Below are 17,345 nucleotides of genomic sequence, written 5' to 3' on the forward strand. Positions count from 1 at the left end.
GAGTTTGGTCCCTGGTACCGATAAGGAAAAAGACAAAAAAAAAAAAAATAGTTAACATATTACATGTGCTAATATTGATTGGAGAAATTTTTATGCCCATATCTGATACCCTGCAACTACCTTTTTTTTTTTTTTTTTTTGGTCCCAGGGATTGAACGCACTACTGCATGTCTACAAGGCAGGCACTTATGCCACTGAGCTAAATCCCCAGCCCTCTGTGCAACCACTGTAAAGATAAAGTATCTGTTATTTGGCCTAGAAGATTCCTGCTCTTGACCAGTCATGCCCAACTTCTTTGGTGAAGGTGGCTCTGAATGCTTTTTGTTTTTGAGACAGGGCTTCACTGTGTAGTCCAGGCTGGCCTTGAACACCTCACTGTATAGCCCAGGCTGGTCTTGCCTCAGCCTCCCAGATACGGGGATTACGAGCAGATGCCACTATGCTTAGCCCTGCTCACGTCTTTTGAGCAGGTGATTGAAAGGAAAGGCAAGAAGAGACTACACAGGAATGTATCTTTCCCGTCTTCCTCTGCTCTGGGACAAACTCCTGGGTTCTTTCTGGCTTTGCTTCCCCATCTGTGAGGTAAGAACAGTGCTTATGTCCAAAGGGCTCTAAGACACTGTGAACAAGAGGACAGACTTGAGATAAAGGATCACCTTCCCTGTAAAGGGCAGAGTATGACAAGAGTCCACATTGTCTCCTGGCATAAAAGCACCGCCCTGGGCTAAGATCCTGACCAGCTTGCCCTCTAGGGGTTTCAGTGCCTGCCCAAGGCAGCCCGGAGCATCCTTCTCCACATTGCCAACAGGCTGAACAAGCTCTTCCCCTGTCAAGCATGGAAGCCGTAACTCAAGTAATAATCTGGAAAGTGAGCTTCATTTTCTCCCTATATATTACCATACCTTAAAAATTGAGATCAGTCCAGTCACTTACACATTTTCTGCTTTGCTTACCTTGCCAACTACTGTCTGGAGGCAAAGTAAAAGAGGTCTAGAGAGCAGCAGAACTGGGTGTTGCAGCTAGTATGAGGCAGATTCAATCCTAAATGTGACCCAAACACTTCAGGGATTTTTCTGATTATAAAATTTTGTTCATGCTGGATGAGGCAACACATGCCTATTATCACCTACTCAAGAGGTTGATACAGGATGGCAATTTAAAAAAAAAAAAAAACCAAACAAGTGATCTTCTTGCCTCAGCCACCCAAGTGCTAGGATTACAGGCATGGATCACCATGCCTGGCTAGGAGGAGGCAATTTTGAGGCCACCTGGGTAATTTAATGACTTAGCAAGATCCTGTCTCAAAATATAAGTAAATTGCATACATTTGTATTGTAAAGCAGCAAGGAATTAAATGAACACTTAAGATCTGGGTTCCATTTCCCTATCTTCAGGGGTTGAGGTGCTCCTGAAGGAGGCGCCCCCGGAGGACAGTCTGGGGTAGGGACAGCCACTGAGTCTTTCCAGCCAGGGCACTTACCTACCCCTACTGTCATCACCTTTGATGTAGGTGACCCTGCAGCCTCAGCTGAGATGGAGAGAAGTTAAGACTGTTCATGTTCCCGTGGAGGTCTGCGTGCACAGGCCCAGCTGCTACAGTTCACGGTGGGCGTGTGGACAACTCGCCTTTGGTCGTGATTCTGACCGTGCTGTCCTTTGCCCCCGCCCAGCAGAGTGGCCAGCTAGCCACACTGGAACGAAAAGGGGACAGTGTCCAGGGGGCTCCCAGGAGGTGGCGCCAGAGGACTGAGTAGTCAGCAGTAGACCTGCGGAAGAGGCGGGGTGATGGGCGTGGTTTAAATGCCTGGGTACTGGAAAAGTGAGGGCGGGGAGAGGCCTGCTGGGGGCGGGACTAACGCCTCCTAGAAGGGCGGGCGGGGCAAGAACCCTAATAGGGCGGAACTGGCAGATTGAGGAGCGGGACAGACCCAGGGAAATGTCTCAAAGGGTCCGTGAAGCAGGCTGAGCGCATCGGATTGAACGGTCGGGGTTCTCGTGGTCTATCTCTGTGGGATATATAGCACTAAAAGCGGATGGAGATAGGGTGACTGATTGCTCACTCTTTCTTTGGGTCAACCCTGAAGTGGGAGCACCTGGAGGATCCAGGGAACACCTTAGCCAAGACTCTCCACAGCTCTGGGCACACACTGGGACAGCAAGGAGCATCAGTAGGCAGATGGCTAACGGCCCTAAGTCCAGAAATGATGGTTGTTATCTTCTGTCCTTATGTAGTACAGTCTTAGGCTGTCAAGGGCAAATCCCAAATTGGAATCCTATCAAAATGGTCAGGAGCTGGGGCCAGGTCAGCCTCCTTCCCATAGAATTGGACCCAGTGGTCCAGAATCACAGTGCTTCCCTTAGTGCCTCTGTTGCACGGTCTTGGGAGAGAGACTCAGAAAGTTCAAATTTGTAACACTAAAAGATGAGGAGCTTCTCTGGGGGTAAATACAGTTTATCTTTGGGCCCAGGGGAGAGACCAGTTCTGTCTGGGATGAACTCTTTCTTTTTCTTTTTTTGTCTTTTTCGTTTTTATTGGTACCAGAGATCGAACTCACGACTATCTGCTTGCAAAGCAGGCACTTATGCCGCTGAGCTAAATCCCCCCCCCCCTTTTCTTTCTTTCTTTTTTTTTTTTTTTTTTTTTTGATGAACTCTTTCTTGCTCAGGGAACACAATCCTGGTTGGACTGAGCAAGGAGCTGGGTATCAGGAATATTTAAGACGTTGCCCTGTGCTCATCTGAAGAGCAAATGGTGTGAGAAGCTCTGTCTTCCTGTCTCCAGTGAAGTGATGACAGTGCAGACGAGAGGCTGAGAAGGCAGTGACTGTGGTCTGCATGGGTTTGGCTTAGTCCTTCAAGTCCTGCTCTGGGTCCCAGGCAGCACATTATCTCATTTTTGGATCTCTCTTTGTCAGAGAGGTTCAGAGTCAGGCAAGGCTAGGAGAGGATTGCAATTCACCCTATGAACCTCAAGAAGATCCCTGGAGAAGATCTGGGAATGTGCTTGTTTGGAATTAGAATTAACAGACACGAGGTGGGCATTCTGGTTGAATACTTGGCCTTGCTGCTCCCTTGGTAACAGGAGTACATCATTTGCCTAGTTTTAGTAGTAATTCTCAATCTGCACAGTCAGCTCTTTGTCAGAAAGATTGCCTCCCAGAGCTAACCCAGATGTTATACTGAACTGACACCTGCTCCCACTCAACACCTGAGGAGTCAGGCTTCTCCTCAGACAGCCCTGTTGCCTGAAGGTGACTTCAGCCCTCACAGTCTGGCTTGAAGATGTTGTGATGCTGCAGCCACACTCACCACTAGAGGGAAGGTTATTGTTCCAGCACGAAGGGCCCTGAGTTCAAAGTCTAGCTTGAGCAGGATACAGGCAAAAGCCTGGACTTGGAGATTGTAAGTTTAGCGAAGACATGGTTCTTGCTATATCTTTGGGGCCTAGTGAAATACTGTCCTCATCCTAGATCTCAAAAATTATCAAATTTAACTGAATTGGCCAAGCATGGTGGTACACACCTGTAATCCCAGTACTCAGAAGGTTGAGTCAAAAGGATTGGGAGTCCTGGACCACATAGTGAAACTCTGTCTCAAAAATCCAAAAAAACAACACCTGAAATCATTTAAGAAGGTAGAGACCTGAGGGACCTTTGCCACAAAGGTCTTATGGATCTTTCTACTTGCCATAGGTCTTTGGCTTCACTGTCAGAGACTTATTCCTTGTCCTGTTCTGTGCATCTTTCCTGGAAGGCAGGAAATCTTCTGGCTCTTCTAGGAACTGCCAGGGCATTTATTAAAGAAAGAAAAGTTAACAAGCCCTACTATAATTTTTTTCTGATGAGGACATAAATGGGCTCAGTGAAGAGTGAGATCCCTAGTGGTAAAGGTTGATGCTTAATAAGTGTTCTTGGGTTTGCAGTAGGACAGCCACAAAGGATTCAGTAAGTAGGGCCTATGCTAAAAAATTCCCTTGAAGACACACGAAATGAATCTGATAGAAAGGCCACCAAGCAAGCTTTCCATTCCCCTGACTCATTCAGAGCCATGCCTGAGTCTCTGTTGCCTGGGCAGGACACATGGGCTAGTATAAGGACATCTAGGCCTATTCTCCCCCAAACACAGAACAAAGGTAGGTGGCACTCTTTGGGAATTGCAATTCTAGTGAGGAGGATTGCAATAGGGATTCCGGTAAAATTGTCTGTAGGTTATTAGAAACAATTTGTGTGCTGTCTCTCTCCTGTAAAGAGAGCTCCTCAAGGCAAGTCTCACAGTCTTCTCTGAGCCAGGCACTGAGCAGGAGTTGGGCTTGCACAGACTAATGGAAGTGGAATGCCTGCATCCCATAAGTGAGAAAGGCAGAGCCAGCCAAGAGGCCCACCTCGGCAAGTGTAGAGGGGTGAGGAAAACAGCGTGTTTTGACTTGGATGCTTAAAACCTGGAGAAACTATGGCTTCATCATTTTTTCTTGTCATCACAAGCCTTCAGATGCATGTAGCTCTTAATAGTAGTGGGGTTTAATTAACATTCTCAGGAACAATGCATGGGTGGCAGGGTTAGGCTGGTGGTAAATATTTCTGATGATCTTTTACTACCTTTTTCTTTTTCTTTTTTCTTTCTTTTTTTTTTTTTTGTCTTTTTTTCCTTTTTATCGGTACCGGGGATCGAACTCACGACTGCCTGCTTGCAAGGCAGGCGCTTATGCCGCGGAGCTAAATCCCCAGCCCCAGCCTTTTTCTTCATATAACGCAAGTAAAAGTTTGCACATTGCAACAGGAAGGAAATTATGCTAGCAAGGTATTGAGCAAATTCTTTACCTTCTAGCCACATTCTATCTTCCTGTTCCAGCAAGAGCCATGGCAGCTAAAGACTCCAGCACATAAGGAAGGCTATTCAGCCACTTCAGATGGGCTCTTGTTTGTGGCCTCATGCCAGACTGAGGCTGGCTTGGGGAGCTTCCTGATTCCCTGTGTTAGTGGAGGTGCCAACGTATTTCAGCAAGGAAGGAAAGCCTTTGCTTCTTTAGGCCCCATTGCTTCTTTCCTTCTTCAGTTTTGCTTCTTTCCCAGAGAAAGGGTGGACCAGGGAGTCAGTGTCCTGTGTTGTTTCTCATTGGCATATAAGACAAGACTTAGCAGTATAGTAACAACAAGGGCATGATAGTAAAAAGAAGAGTTCAGGGAGCTCTGCAGGTAGGAGCTAGTTCTCCCAGCCTCTCTGGAATAGTCCAAAGCCTACGGTACAATGTCATCCAGAACTGTCCTCAGTTATCCTTCCTTGTTTTCATCTGCCTTTGGTTTCTTTGTCTCCTATTCCTATTTGAAAAGTTTGTCATTATACTTTTGGCCAACAGACATCAATGTCTTTGGATCCTGAGTCTTCCTGTAGCAGTTGCCACACTGAAGTCATCAGCCCAAAGTGAATTGGACTATGTAGGGAAGCAGGAAAGGCAGAGTCTGACCCAGCTAACTTTGGGGGGTGACTTCACCAAAGTAGAAAGAAGATAGCTTCAACTACTGAAGCTTGGGGAGCTGGAAAACTCCTGTAGGATATGCAAATACATACTATCCCTGGTCAGGTAGCACTTGGACCTAGGAAGGAATGGTATTAGTAATATCACACAGGTAGTTTACACAAACTGGTTTTTTCATGGTCATAAAGTTCAGTGAAGTGCAGTGAATTGTCCCAAATGAAGACAGCCTATTAACAGCCCCTCCAGCAGGAGAAGCTGAATGCAATCTCAGCACCCTCCCTATTACTAGTTAGGTCAGGAGCCTAAGTATGGTGATACGGGAGCTACAGTCTAATGTCATTCTTGGTGTTATTAAGCCTGGTTGTTGGTGGAAGTGCAGGTAAGGGAAATGCTTAAAGCTGCATAGAGAACCAAGCTCAGTCAGAGTGATGAGACAAGTCAGACAAGGTCTTTCTACCAAAAGGCCAGTCTAGTTGAAGAGGGAGAAAATGATGTGTGGGATAGGGTAAAAACTGGAGACTGAATCAGAGCCCCAGACAACCAGAGTTCCTGGGCTGAATGCCAAAGGTGGAAGTAAAGAGCATAAGTGCGTTCTGGAGATGCTTCTCAGAAGAAATGGAACTACCCGAGTTTGAAAGAGAAAAATCACCATTCACCTACATTTCCAGGTCCTCCTGGGTTTACTATGTTATGCTGCTTGTCACCAAGGCAGCAAAGACTCTGGAGGTCTGCTCACAGCCAGGAATCCACTCTGAGGAAGACAACTCCCCTGGCTCAATGGCTGGGTAAGGCTAATGACCCCCACAGGATCCAGGGGCATGTTGATTAGAATCTGTGAAAATTCTGTGGCTCTTGTGGCTTCAACGAAAACAAAAACAATAAACATTCTTTTTCCTTTTCATGTAGTTTAACCTAGTTGGACTGGTGACCATTTATGAAGCCAGAACAGCCTAGGTTGGGACAAGTTCAGGCCATTGGCCTGCCCATAGTGTTTGTGTTTTATTCCTCAGGAAGAAAAATATAGCAAACAAACAAATAAACCACACACACAAAACACAAATCCCAGACCCCAACTATAAAGAAAACAAATAGAGTTATCATGTGTGTGTTAGGAATTTGTCCTGTTTTACTTACATCATTCACTCTACTGTTTCAATGCCCCTCATTTGAGGGGCTGCTAAGATCCTAACTCTGTACATTAGGCAGTGATGTTAAGATCCCATCTTGGGAATGGTAGGGCTGAGATGTGGACTTTTGTGAAATCTGAATATACACATGGAGTCACCAGACATGAAGGTGAATCATACATCCTGCAGGAGAGTAGGAAACATATAAAGGATCATCATAATGCAGGTAGAGCAGCTTTCCAATAGTTCCAGTGAGGTGAGGTAGCTTTGCCTGAAGGGTAACCCATGAGATCAGCAGAAAACACCAGGAAGCTGGGACCCTGCATTGCTTTTCTTTCTCTTGCCTGGTTCTTCCCAGAGTTTGGGAGGAGCAGCTCAGGACACCTAGGGGAAGGGCTTGGGTCTGGTCCCCAGGACTGATAGCAACTGGTCTGTCTGTTGGGGTGGCCATCATCACTCACTGGGATTCCTGGATTATTTCAGGTCACATTAGAAATGCTGATATCCTATGTCATACATTTCTCATTATTAGAATTAAATGAGTTTATAAAATGGGTCCAAACTACTTAAGATTTCTACACAGTCATGATGCATGAAGCCACAGTGGTTTGGAATATGGTCTGGTTCTTTTAGGAAATGTTCTTCCTCAGGAAAGTGCCTGAGGCTTGTGTGAGAAGCAGATGATCCTGAGTAGTGTACACTGCTCTGTAAATGTGGAGAGGAAACCTAGGCCCCTCCTCTACACAGACTCTGGGGACCATAGCATCAGGCCTCTGAGAGACATCAGCCGCCTTTCTCATCTCCAAGATCACAGCCCCAGGCTTGCAGAGGAGGCCTTCCATCTTGTTTCAGGCCAATCATGACAAACCAGCTTTTTTCCCAAGGTGTTTCCTGGGATTCTAGTTCTGTGAGACAAGCCTCTGCTTGGCTCACGCTATCTGGATGGTCTTTGAAAGCTTCGCAGTTCCAGCTCCAGCATCCAGGATTTGCTCTCCTTCCTTCTGCGACCCCATATTTCAAAATCAACATCCCATTGTCCAGTCACCTTTTAAACTCCTCACCACCTTTTGGGGCCACACTCGTACGGTCCTTCTCTGAGGCCTGTCCTCACGTCGCCCACCCTCAGTGGCACTCCAGTTACTCCCCACTGCGGGGTTGTCTTGGTCAGAAATGAAACTGACTCAGAGAAAAGGGAACAGTGTGTTAAGCGCCAGAGGGAAGCAAAAAACCAGTGACTTTCCATTCAGGCTCTAAGGGGCGCTGCCGCTAGCTCTGAAGGGCGCATGCGCAGGCCCGCGGGCGGCTTGCGGTGACCCGGGGTTAGCGCGTGCACGCGAGTCCCCCCGGGTTGGTGAGAGCGCGCTCGGGAGAGCGTGCGCGGAGACGAGGCGCGCGGAAGGAGCATGCGCAGCAGCAGACGACAGCGCGAACCGAGTTGGGAGATGGCGGCGCGGCACTGAGAGTGTGAGCACCGCCCGGGAGCCGCTGGCCCGGGCGCACTTAGACCCCAACCCCGCCCGCCCGTCTGCCCACCATGGGCAACGAGGCCAGCCTGGAGGGCGGTGCTGGGGACGGGCCCCTGTCGCCCGGTGGCGCAGGGCCCAGCTCCGGGCGGCCGCCTTCAGCACCATCCGGTGGCGGACAGCTCCCCGCAGCAGCAGTAGCAACGCGGGCCACCTCTGGACCGCCAGGCCCTGGCCCCGGCCCGGGCCCCGGCCCCGGCCCCGGCCTGGGCCCCCGCCCAGACAGGTAAGCGCGCGTCTCGGCGCCAGGGCGGAGGCTGAGGCTGAGGCAGGGGTCGGGGCCCACAGTCTGGTGCACAGCGAGGTGCGACATCCAGCGGCTCTTAGCCCTGGCAGGTTGGCTGGAGCCCGTTGGACGTGGGACGTGGCCCTTCGTTTCCAAACGCCCTGCTTTAGGTAGGATGGCAAGCTCGGGGTCAGGCGGGGCCCGCAGACCAGACTATGACTCCGTCAGGAACCCCAAATTCTCTTTTCCCTAACGCGGGGGCCCAACCACTTGGGAGGGGCTTATGTAACCCTAGCCTGGGCCCACTGCACAGGGGCGCAGTGGGATGGAAAGGTCTTCCTCTGCCAGTGTCTGCATGTGTCCATTGTGCTGGGCTGAGGAAGAACACAATGGGAGTGGCTGTCAAGGAAGCTAAGTGTCACTGCCAGGAGCAGGGAGATCAGGAAAGAGTTGAACCATGAACTTGGCCTTATGCTTTCCTCAGGGATTTAGTGGTTGTAACCATCTTTGGAGAGAGGAGAATTGCCCTCTGGACACCAGTGAGCACAACAATACCGCTAAGAGTTGAATGCAAGTCTGTAATCTCACCACTCAGGAGGCTAAGAAGATCGATGAGAGTTCAAGACCAGCCTGAACTACAAAGCAAGACCCTGTCTCAAAGCGAAAACAAAAATAAAACAAAAACCAATACTAACAGGGTCATGTGCTTTTACCAAGGCTTAGTGAAACACTTTCAGATGAAGCAAAAATGATATAATGTAGCACTAGATGTTTTCTTGTTGCTCACTGATTTCAATTACCACTTCAAATCAGTGGAAAACTGAAACTCATGTAGAATTCTTTAAACCGAACATATCTGACCAAATACTGTGAGACTAGCATGTTTTAAATGATTGCAAAGCCAGATTCTACAAAAACAGTCAAGTTGCAGTGAATGCACTGGAGGGGAATGCCAATGTAAGTCAGAGACTGAAATGTTAGGAAAATTACTGAGAGATGACAGGATAAAATGGAAAGCAATATTTTTGCACCAAATAGATCTGAGAAGTAGCAACCCCACCTTGGTGGGAGAACGTCCAGCTCCATATGAAGCTGATATATGTTACTTTGCCTTTTCTGAGTAGTAGCTCATAAACTCCAAGAGACCACAATGTTTGCTTCTTCAACTGTCCAACTGTGCCTCTTGTGTGTTTATGATCATAGAAGTCATTTCTTGGACAACTAACAATGAGGAAGGGCTTTTATTTTATTCTCTTTTTTTCTGAGACAGGGTTTTGCTATGTAGTCAGACATGCTGGCCTTAAATTCCTGGTGATCCTCTTGCCTCAGCCTCCCAAATGCTGGGATTGCAAGCATGCTCCACCACACCCAGCTTGATGAAAGGATTTTAATACCCTGAAACCTGTCACAAGTCAACCTGTGCACATCTCTTTTAGAAGTGGGGTTTGTCCATTCTATACTAGTTATTACGGTAATGCCATTGCATACATAGCACATGCTTTATCGCTGCAAACCCTATCCATTGCTGTGCATTGAATTGCATTTGGGTTTTAGCTTGAAGGAGCTTTGTTCAGGCTTCACTGATCTCCTTCCAAAGAAAGCTTTTACACCTGAATGGAAAAACATCTTATTGAACACTCTCTAGATGGGAAATTTGCTATTTCTCTCTTGGTAACTAAACAGACTGCTCTGCTTGTAGTGTATCTAATGTTCTGGAGCCAGGCATATGAAATTTTGGAAAGACTTGGGCAGGAAGGAGGCTGGCGGGCACTGCTCATATTCCTTTTTAGTGTTTCATTTCTGCTCCCATCTATGGCATTCCACTGCCCGAGGAGGGGAACCATAGGCTCCTGCTGGATTTAGCAGTCACACACCTGGCTGTGGACAAGCCTTACACATGAGCCTGTGGTGCTGAAGTCCTGTGATTATCAGGCTCAGGTCAGCTGGCTCTTTGTCACCAAGATTCCGGACTGGATTTAGCAAGGCCCCTCAGATGAGCAGACAGTTGCATGATCTGCCTCTCCTTTGGCATCAGAATGGTTTCTACTTTCTCTCTGAGCATCTCAGGTACCTGATGCTAAATTTAGCTTGTTGTATTCTGAGATGCTGCTGAACAGATTGGTCCAGTGATGGAGAAAAGGCCCCATGGCATGTGGGCATTTGGGAAAGAACATTGGCACAGGGACATATCTGTTTCCAGCAAGAATGTGGAGTAGTTATAGAAGTCAATAAAGGGCGAGATAAAGGGTGATCATTTTTCTAACTCCAGAAGGGAACAAAATTGAAGTTCTAGGACAGTTCCTATTGCTATATTATCTCTTGTCATCATAAACTAAATTAACTTCTCATCCTCATGCTGTGCTGCCTTGGGTTCTGTAAGAGGTAGTTACACAGCCTGGTTTGAATTCTATAAGTAGCAGAGACACTACCATGGTATTGTCCATTGGGATGATAGGTTGCTTTGGGAACCAGAGAGTTCCTTAAGGAAGGGTTTTGGTCTATGGGTCCTTGCATACAGTTACATAGCCTGTCTTTGTTAAGGAGTACCATATTGACAGCAGGCTGAACTCTGTTTTGGGTTCACTGTGTAAGCTGATATGGGCAGCACCTAGTAGAAGAAAACATCTTTCATTCATTTACTTATGGAGATATATATAAAGTAAAGTGGGCTATGCAAGTTGATGGGCTGTATTCACCTACCCATACTTATACATATACTCATGATACACTGCCAGATAAAGATAGAAACTTATCAGTATCCCAGAAAGTACCTTGTACAAAATTTAGTGATTGAGCCATATAGACTAGTGGTAGCCCTTTATCATTTATATCAACCCTATGGATTTGTATATATTTTAACATTGCAAGTTAATCTTCAGTCCGTTAGCTAAAATATATTTACCAGCAAATATTGGCCTTGGCTTCATGAGTGTGTAAAAATGTATATGGTACTGTCCTTCAGCATTCATAGTCTCTCCCATACTAGAGGTTGAACCCAGGGGACAGTACCACTGAAGTACACCCCTAGCCTTTTTTATTTTTTGTTTTGAGACAGAGTCTCACTAAGTTACCCATGCTGGCCTAGAACTTGTGATCCTCTATGTCAGACTCCTGAATCAGCCTTCTGAGTAGCTGAGATTACAGACATCTGCCACTGTGCCTGGTTCATATAGCTTTTGAAGAGCCAAATTATGGAAAGACCCTAGGAAAGATATTGTGGGCATCTTAGTGTCTGAAAAGGCTCAAATAGGCATGTTTACAGAGGTATTGTCAAGTGGGAAGAGTGAAGATACAGGGCTAGGCTTCAGAAGGAGACACCCAAGGGGCCCTGGAGGGAAAAATGGTAGAATTAGGAGAGGTAGAAATAGCATGATGATTGTGGTCTCCACTGGTAGGGACAGTGGTAGAGAATGAGGCTGAGTCCCAGGGACTGGGAGAGAACTGGGATCAAAGCCAGGTAAGATATTTTTCACCATCCAAATCTGTGATCAGCTTACTTTTAGACCATAAACCATGGAAATACCTTAAAGTAAAGGCAGCTGGGCACAGAGAATCTTAATCAAGGCTGTTCTGAGAACAGCACTGTTTTTTAAAGTGGACTTATTGGGCATAGCATCTCTCGTCTGGGATTAGCCAGACTTGATATATCAGTTGACATCAGGGTCTAGAAAAATCTGGGCAGATATTATAAAGATAAAATAAAATCATACAATTTCTAGGTTTGGAAATGGCTCATCATCATTTAGACACACTGTGTGTGTGTGTGTGTGTGTGTGTGTGTGTGTGTGTGTGTATGCATGTGTGTGTGTGTTACTAGGAGTCATAGTCAGAGGCTCTGTACCACTGAGTTACATCCTCAGCCCTTTTAATACTTTAATATAGTGTTCAAGTAAGTTGCTGAGGTGAAACTTGATCTTGTAATCCTTCTGCCTCAGCCTTACTCAGTGCTAGCGTCGTAGGTCATTTGGAGATCTTTATTAGACCTCTGGCTGAGAGGCATGTCATTAGGTATGCACTAAAATGACCTCACATTTGAATGGTGATGATATCAACATTTTACCTTAAGAGGAAAACCATTTTTGTATTTTTTTGTCAGGGAAAAAAAAGATAGTTTGTTAATATAGTTGTTCCCAGTATTAGTAGAACTGATAAGAAGTCATTGATTTTTAAAAATGCTATGTGGGCATAGTGGTGCACACCTGTAATCCCAGGATTCAGGGTGGCTGAGGCAGGAGGACCACAGGTTCAACCACAACCTTGGCAGTTTAGGGATTTAGCAAGACTCTGTCTCAAAATCGAAAGTAAAGAAGAGCTGGGAATATAGGCCAGTATATATGTATATAAAATTTTAATTTACTTCAAAAAGTAGAGTGAATAGTCTAATGAATCCCCATGTTCCCATTGCTGACATGACTGTTAACAACTGGTATCCAGTTCAGTTTCATCTGTCTCCCTCCTACTTCTCACAGAAACAAATCTCAGACACCCCTCTATTCCATCATCCTTGTTTCAGTATGTGTTACTAAGATGTAAGGGCTTTGATTAACCTTGATCCTAATTACATCTAAATAGATAACAATTTCTTCTTCTTTTTCTTTTCTTCTGTTTTTGTGGTGTTGGGGATTGAACCTGAAGCTTCACACATGCTAGCTACATTCCCAACTCAATGATCTCTTCCTAATCTCAGCAAATACCCAGTCATAATTCAAGGCTTTTTTTTTGTCTTTTTGAAACAGGGTCTTGCTATGCAGTTCAGGTTGGCCTTGAGTTCACTTTGTAGCCCAGGCTGGTCTTGAACTTGCAACAATCTTCCTGCCTCAGCTGCTCAAGTGCAGGGACTACAGGCATGCATCACCACACCTGGCAATTCAGTTTTTCTAGTTGTTTTATGAATTTGTCTTTATAGTCAGTTTCTTTGAATCATGATGCATTTGACTAATACATCTCTCCAGTTTGTTTTCTTTTTCTTCTTCTTTGTTTTTTATAAAGTGTCTCATTCTGTAGTTCAAGCTGGCCTTGAATTTACTATGTAGCCAAGACTGCCATTGGATTCATAGAAATCTTCGTATCTCAGCCTCCTGAATGCTGGGATTATAGGCATGTGACACCATGCTTGTCTTCCAGTTTTTAAAAAATCTATAGATTCTCTCTTTTTCTCTTGTGATTTATGTGTTAGAGAACTGTGTTATTTGTCTTGTGCACTGTTATACTTTGGACTAGGCTGCTTGTATCCCCAGGATATCATTTAAGATGTTCCTCTGTCCTATATTTTTTCCCTGTGTACTGGGAATTAAATTTAGAAACTATTCAGATTTATATTTCCTCCTCCTTCTCCTTCCTCCTCATTTTTTTTTTTTTTTTTGTGGAACTGGGGATTGAACTCACGACCTTGTGCTTGCCAGGTAGGCACTTATGCCACTGAGCTAAATCCCTGGCCCTCATCCTCATTTTTCTACAGGGCTGGAGATGGAACTAGGGCCTCACACATGTTAGGCAAATACTCTATCATGGAGCTGTAACTCAGCCCATATTCCATTCTTTTGGCCACAAAATTCTAGCTTATTTTTTAAAAGCATTTTATTCATAAAGAGAAAGAAAAAAGAAGGAAAAAAAACTACAACAAAATTTTGAAGTACGTCAATCAACGGGTAAAACTGGTATATACTTTGTGCATTGTCATCCCCAAATCATTCACCCAGAGCACATCTGCCTTCAATCACCTGAACACTACCAGTACAAATCTTTCTTCAGTGAGCTCAGAGAAATCAGTAGTATAACTATCTTAAATATTTTAGGTACATATATATACATATATACATGTTTTTTCTTTCAGCTTGTTATACTCATGAAACAATATGATGTTTACATGTATGTGTCTTATTTATTTTACTAGTGAGTATGTTCTCAGGGTGCACCCATTTACTATAAAGTTTATCCTTCTTTATGGCTGAGTAGTACTCCATTGTATAAAAATACCACATCTTTTTTATCCATCCCTCAGTTGAGAAGCATTTAGGTTGTTTCCTAGATCTGGCTGTTATAAACTGTGCTACTACAAACATGGGTGGACATATATTACTGTGGTATGATGTTTTTAATTCTTTTGGGAAGATACCCAGAAGAAGAATAGCTGTGTTGAATGGGACCTTTGGTCCTAGTTTTTTGAGGAATCTCCACACTGATTTCCACAGTGGTTGTCCCAGTCTGCATTCCCACCAACAGTAGACAAAGGTTTCTTTTCCCCCACAGCCTCGCCACAGCCTGCCACGCTCACAGCCATTCACCAGGAGGGGCAGGGGTTGCTTCAAGCTGTTTCTTTCTAATGAATTGACCATTTCACTGCCCAAGTTCTGAAGTAGCCAACAGACCATAGAAAGACATCTCTTTAGGCTTGAAACCAACAGCGTCAGGAAGCTGCCAGCCTTGATTCAGGGCTAGGTCCTTTTCATTCCTAATTGTATGGATTTGAGTTTTGTCTTTCTTTTTTTTGGATAAGATTGGCTAAAGGTTTGTCAATTTTATTTAACCTTTCAAAGAACCAACTCTGTGATTCATTGATTCTTTTTTTGTTTGTTTGTTTTGTACCAGGGATTGAACTCATGACCCTGCACTTCCCAGGCAGGTGCTTACACCATTGAGCTAAATCCCTGGCCTCTATTCATTGATTCTTTGTATTGCCTCTGGTGTGTTAATTTCTGCTCTGATCCTTATAGTTTCCTCCCTTGTATGAGCTTTTGATTTAGCCTGCTCTTCTTTTTCTAGAAATTTGAGGCTCAACATTAAGTTGTTTATATGCCCTTTTTTTTTGCTTTTTCTTTTTTATTGGTGCCGGGGATCGAACTCACAACCACACACTTGTAAGGCAGGTGCTTATGCCACTGAGCTAAATCTCCAGCCCCTGTTTATATGCTCTTGCTCTATTTTCCTGTTATGAGCATTTACTGCTATAAATTTGCCTCTTAAGACTGCTGTTATTGTGTTCCACAAGTTTCAGTACGTTGTATTGTAATTATTATTCAACTGTAAAAACTGTCTAATTTCTTCTTTAATTTCATCTGTGACCCATTGGTTGTTCAGTAGGATGCTATTTAATTTCCATGTGTTGATGAAGTTCTTGTGGTTTCCTGTGGCATGGATTTCCAATTTCTTTGCACTGTGGTCTGATAGTATGTATGGGATAATTTCATTTCCTCTACATTTACTTAAGCATGTTCTATGTGCCAGTGTATGGTCTGTTTTGGAGAATGTACTATGTGCAGCTGAAAAGAATGTGTATTCTGATGTGGGTGGAACACTCTATAGACATCTGTTAGGTTCATTTGTTCAAAAGTTTGATTTAGTTCTAATATTTTATTATTGATTTTTTGTCTAGTTGATCTGTTTTTTTGCAACAGTGGGTTATTGAGGTCTCCCAATACAATTATATTAGTGCATATTTGATTTTTCATGTCCATTAGTAATTGTTTTATATAGCTGAGTGCACTGGTACTTGCTGCATATATATTCATGATTGTTATCTCTTCCTCTTGGATTGTTCCCTTTATGAGGATGATGTAGACCTCCTTTATCTCTCTTAATCAGTCTTGGCTTGACATTCACTTTATCTGCAAATACAATAGCTTGTTTCTGGATTCCTATTGCATGGGATATTGTTTTCCATCCTTTGACTTTCAGTTTATGAATTTCTTTTTTTATTTGTTTATTTTTATTTATTTATTTTGGTACTGGGAATCAAACTTACAACCTCATGCTTGCCAGGCAGGCGCTTATGACACTGAGCTAAATCCCTGACTCCTATGAATTTCTTTTTGAATTAAATGTGTTTCTTGTATGCAGCATATTGTTGGATTTTGCTTCTTGATCCATCCTGCCAAAGTGTGTCTTTTAACTGGTGAATTAAAACTATTAACATTGATACTTATAACTGAAATGCATTGACTTATCCTTGTCATATTATTGTCCTGTTATTGGCTTTCCCCTGCCCCACCTTCTTCTCATTGTTTGCCTTTCCAGGTGATTCATTCTGTTGGGGTTCATGGAGCTGTGGTCCTGATTATCTCTTTCTAGAATATCCTTCAGAACATTTTTTTTAATAGTAAGAAATCACAAGTTAATGTTTACATATTGTCATTTTACAAATAGTTGTTCAAGGTACAGGAGTGGAATATGTAAAGTGGGAATTCAAACAGCGAGACTGCAAACAGTTCTGTTCAACTGTCCAACAAAAACTTAGTAGCATGGTTGTCAATCCTATATACCTAAATATACATGCAGTTATCCATATCTTTATTTATGTTTAGATTAAACAAACTAAAGCAGGTTAAAATCATTCTGAACAAAGAATAATAGTATTGCTGGATTTCACATCATGACACTGTGATCAGCACTGGGTACTATAGTGCCTTTTTAAAAAATTTAACTTAAAGAAAGACTAAACAAAACAGAAAATGGGTAGAAATAATACATAATTTCAAAGAAAAAATAAACAGTAGGAAATCACTAGTTGAAGATTACAGATTGTCTTTAATGACATAAGGTTGTAAGTGTCCCTGATTATCTTTTTGATCTCTCCAAACCAGTTGTTTGGAACTGTGTTGTGGATTTTTTGATTGTCTAATCTCTTGGAGGTGTGTTAAAGTTGTTTTTAAAGGCCAGGGAGTAGGCCACTCCTCCTTTTTGATAATGGTAACATCTGTGCCCGTATCAATGAGGCCTGAGAAACATTTTTTATCGAAATACAGAGTCATGAGGGACTTTTTTGTGGAGATATGTTGGGCCCAATATACATTTGAAGTCCCAGGAAGGGAGTTCCCCCTATAGGGAGTTTTGGATTTGTTAGACGTTTGAGCCAACGGCAATAGCAGCAATTGAGCAAGGCGTTGTCCTGCCCTGACTGGTATGACACCAACAAGGGGAGAAGCCATGACTTTTATTTCCCCTGTGTAATCACTATCTACTATCCCGGGCAGAACTTGCAATCTTTTAAGTGTAGTGCT

General features: G+C 44.0%; 1 protein-coding gene and 1 non-coding gene across 4 annotated transcripts in view; one reads left to right on the plus strand and one right to left on the minus strand.

Moving 5' to 3' along the window:
- The first annotated feature begins 7,971 nt into the window (after positions 1-7,971).
- Positions 7,972-17,345, plus strand: part of Bsn (bassoon presynaptic cytomatrix protein) — a 122,563-nt gene continuing 113,189 nt past the window's right edge. For all 3 annotated transcript variants that reach the window (XM_063248859.1, XM_063248860.1, XM_063248861.1), the window contains exon 1: positions 7,972-8,349. In XM_063248859.1, coding sequence (XP_063104929.1) covers positions 8,135-8,349 — 215 coding nt within the window. In that variant the 5' untranslated portion in view covers positions 7,972-8,134. The remainder of the gene's footprint in view (positions 8,350-17,345) is intronic.
- Positions 14,657-14,787, minus strand: LOC111753482 (small nucleolar RNA SNORA2/SNORA34 family). The gene has a single exon (XR_002788272.1). It is a non-coding gene; the product is annotated as a small nucleolar RNA SNORA2/SNORA34 family (small nucleolar RNA).

This window comes from Cavia porcellus, unplaced genomic scaffold, assembly GCF_034190915.1.
Source record: "Cavia porcellus strain 051 isolate PalLab524CR breed Dunkin Hartley unplaced genomic scaffold, mCavPor4.1 scaffold_5, whole genome shotgun sequence".
Taxonomy (NCBI): domain Eukaryota; kingdom Metazoa; phylum Chordata; class Mammalia; order Rodentia; family Caviidae; genus Cavia; species Cavia porcellus.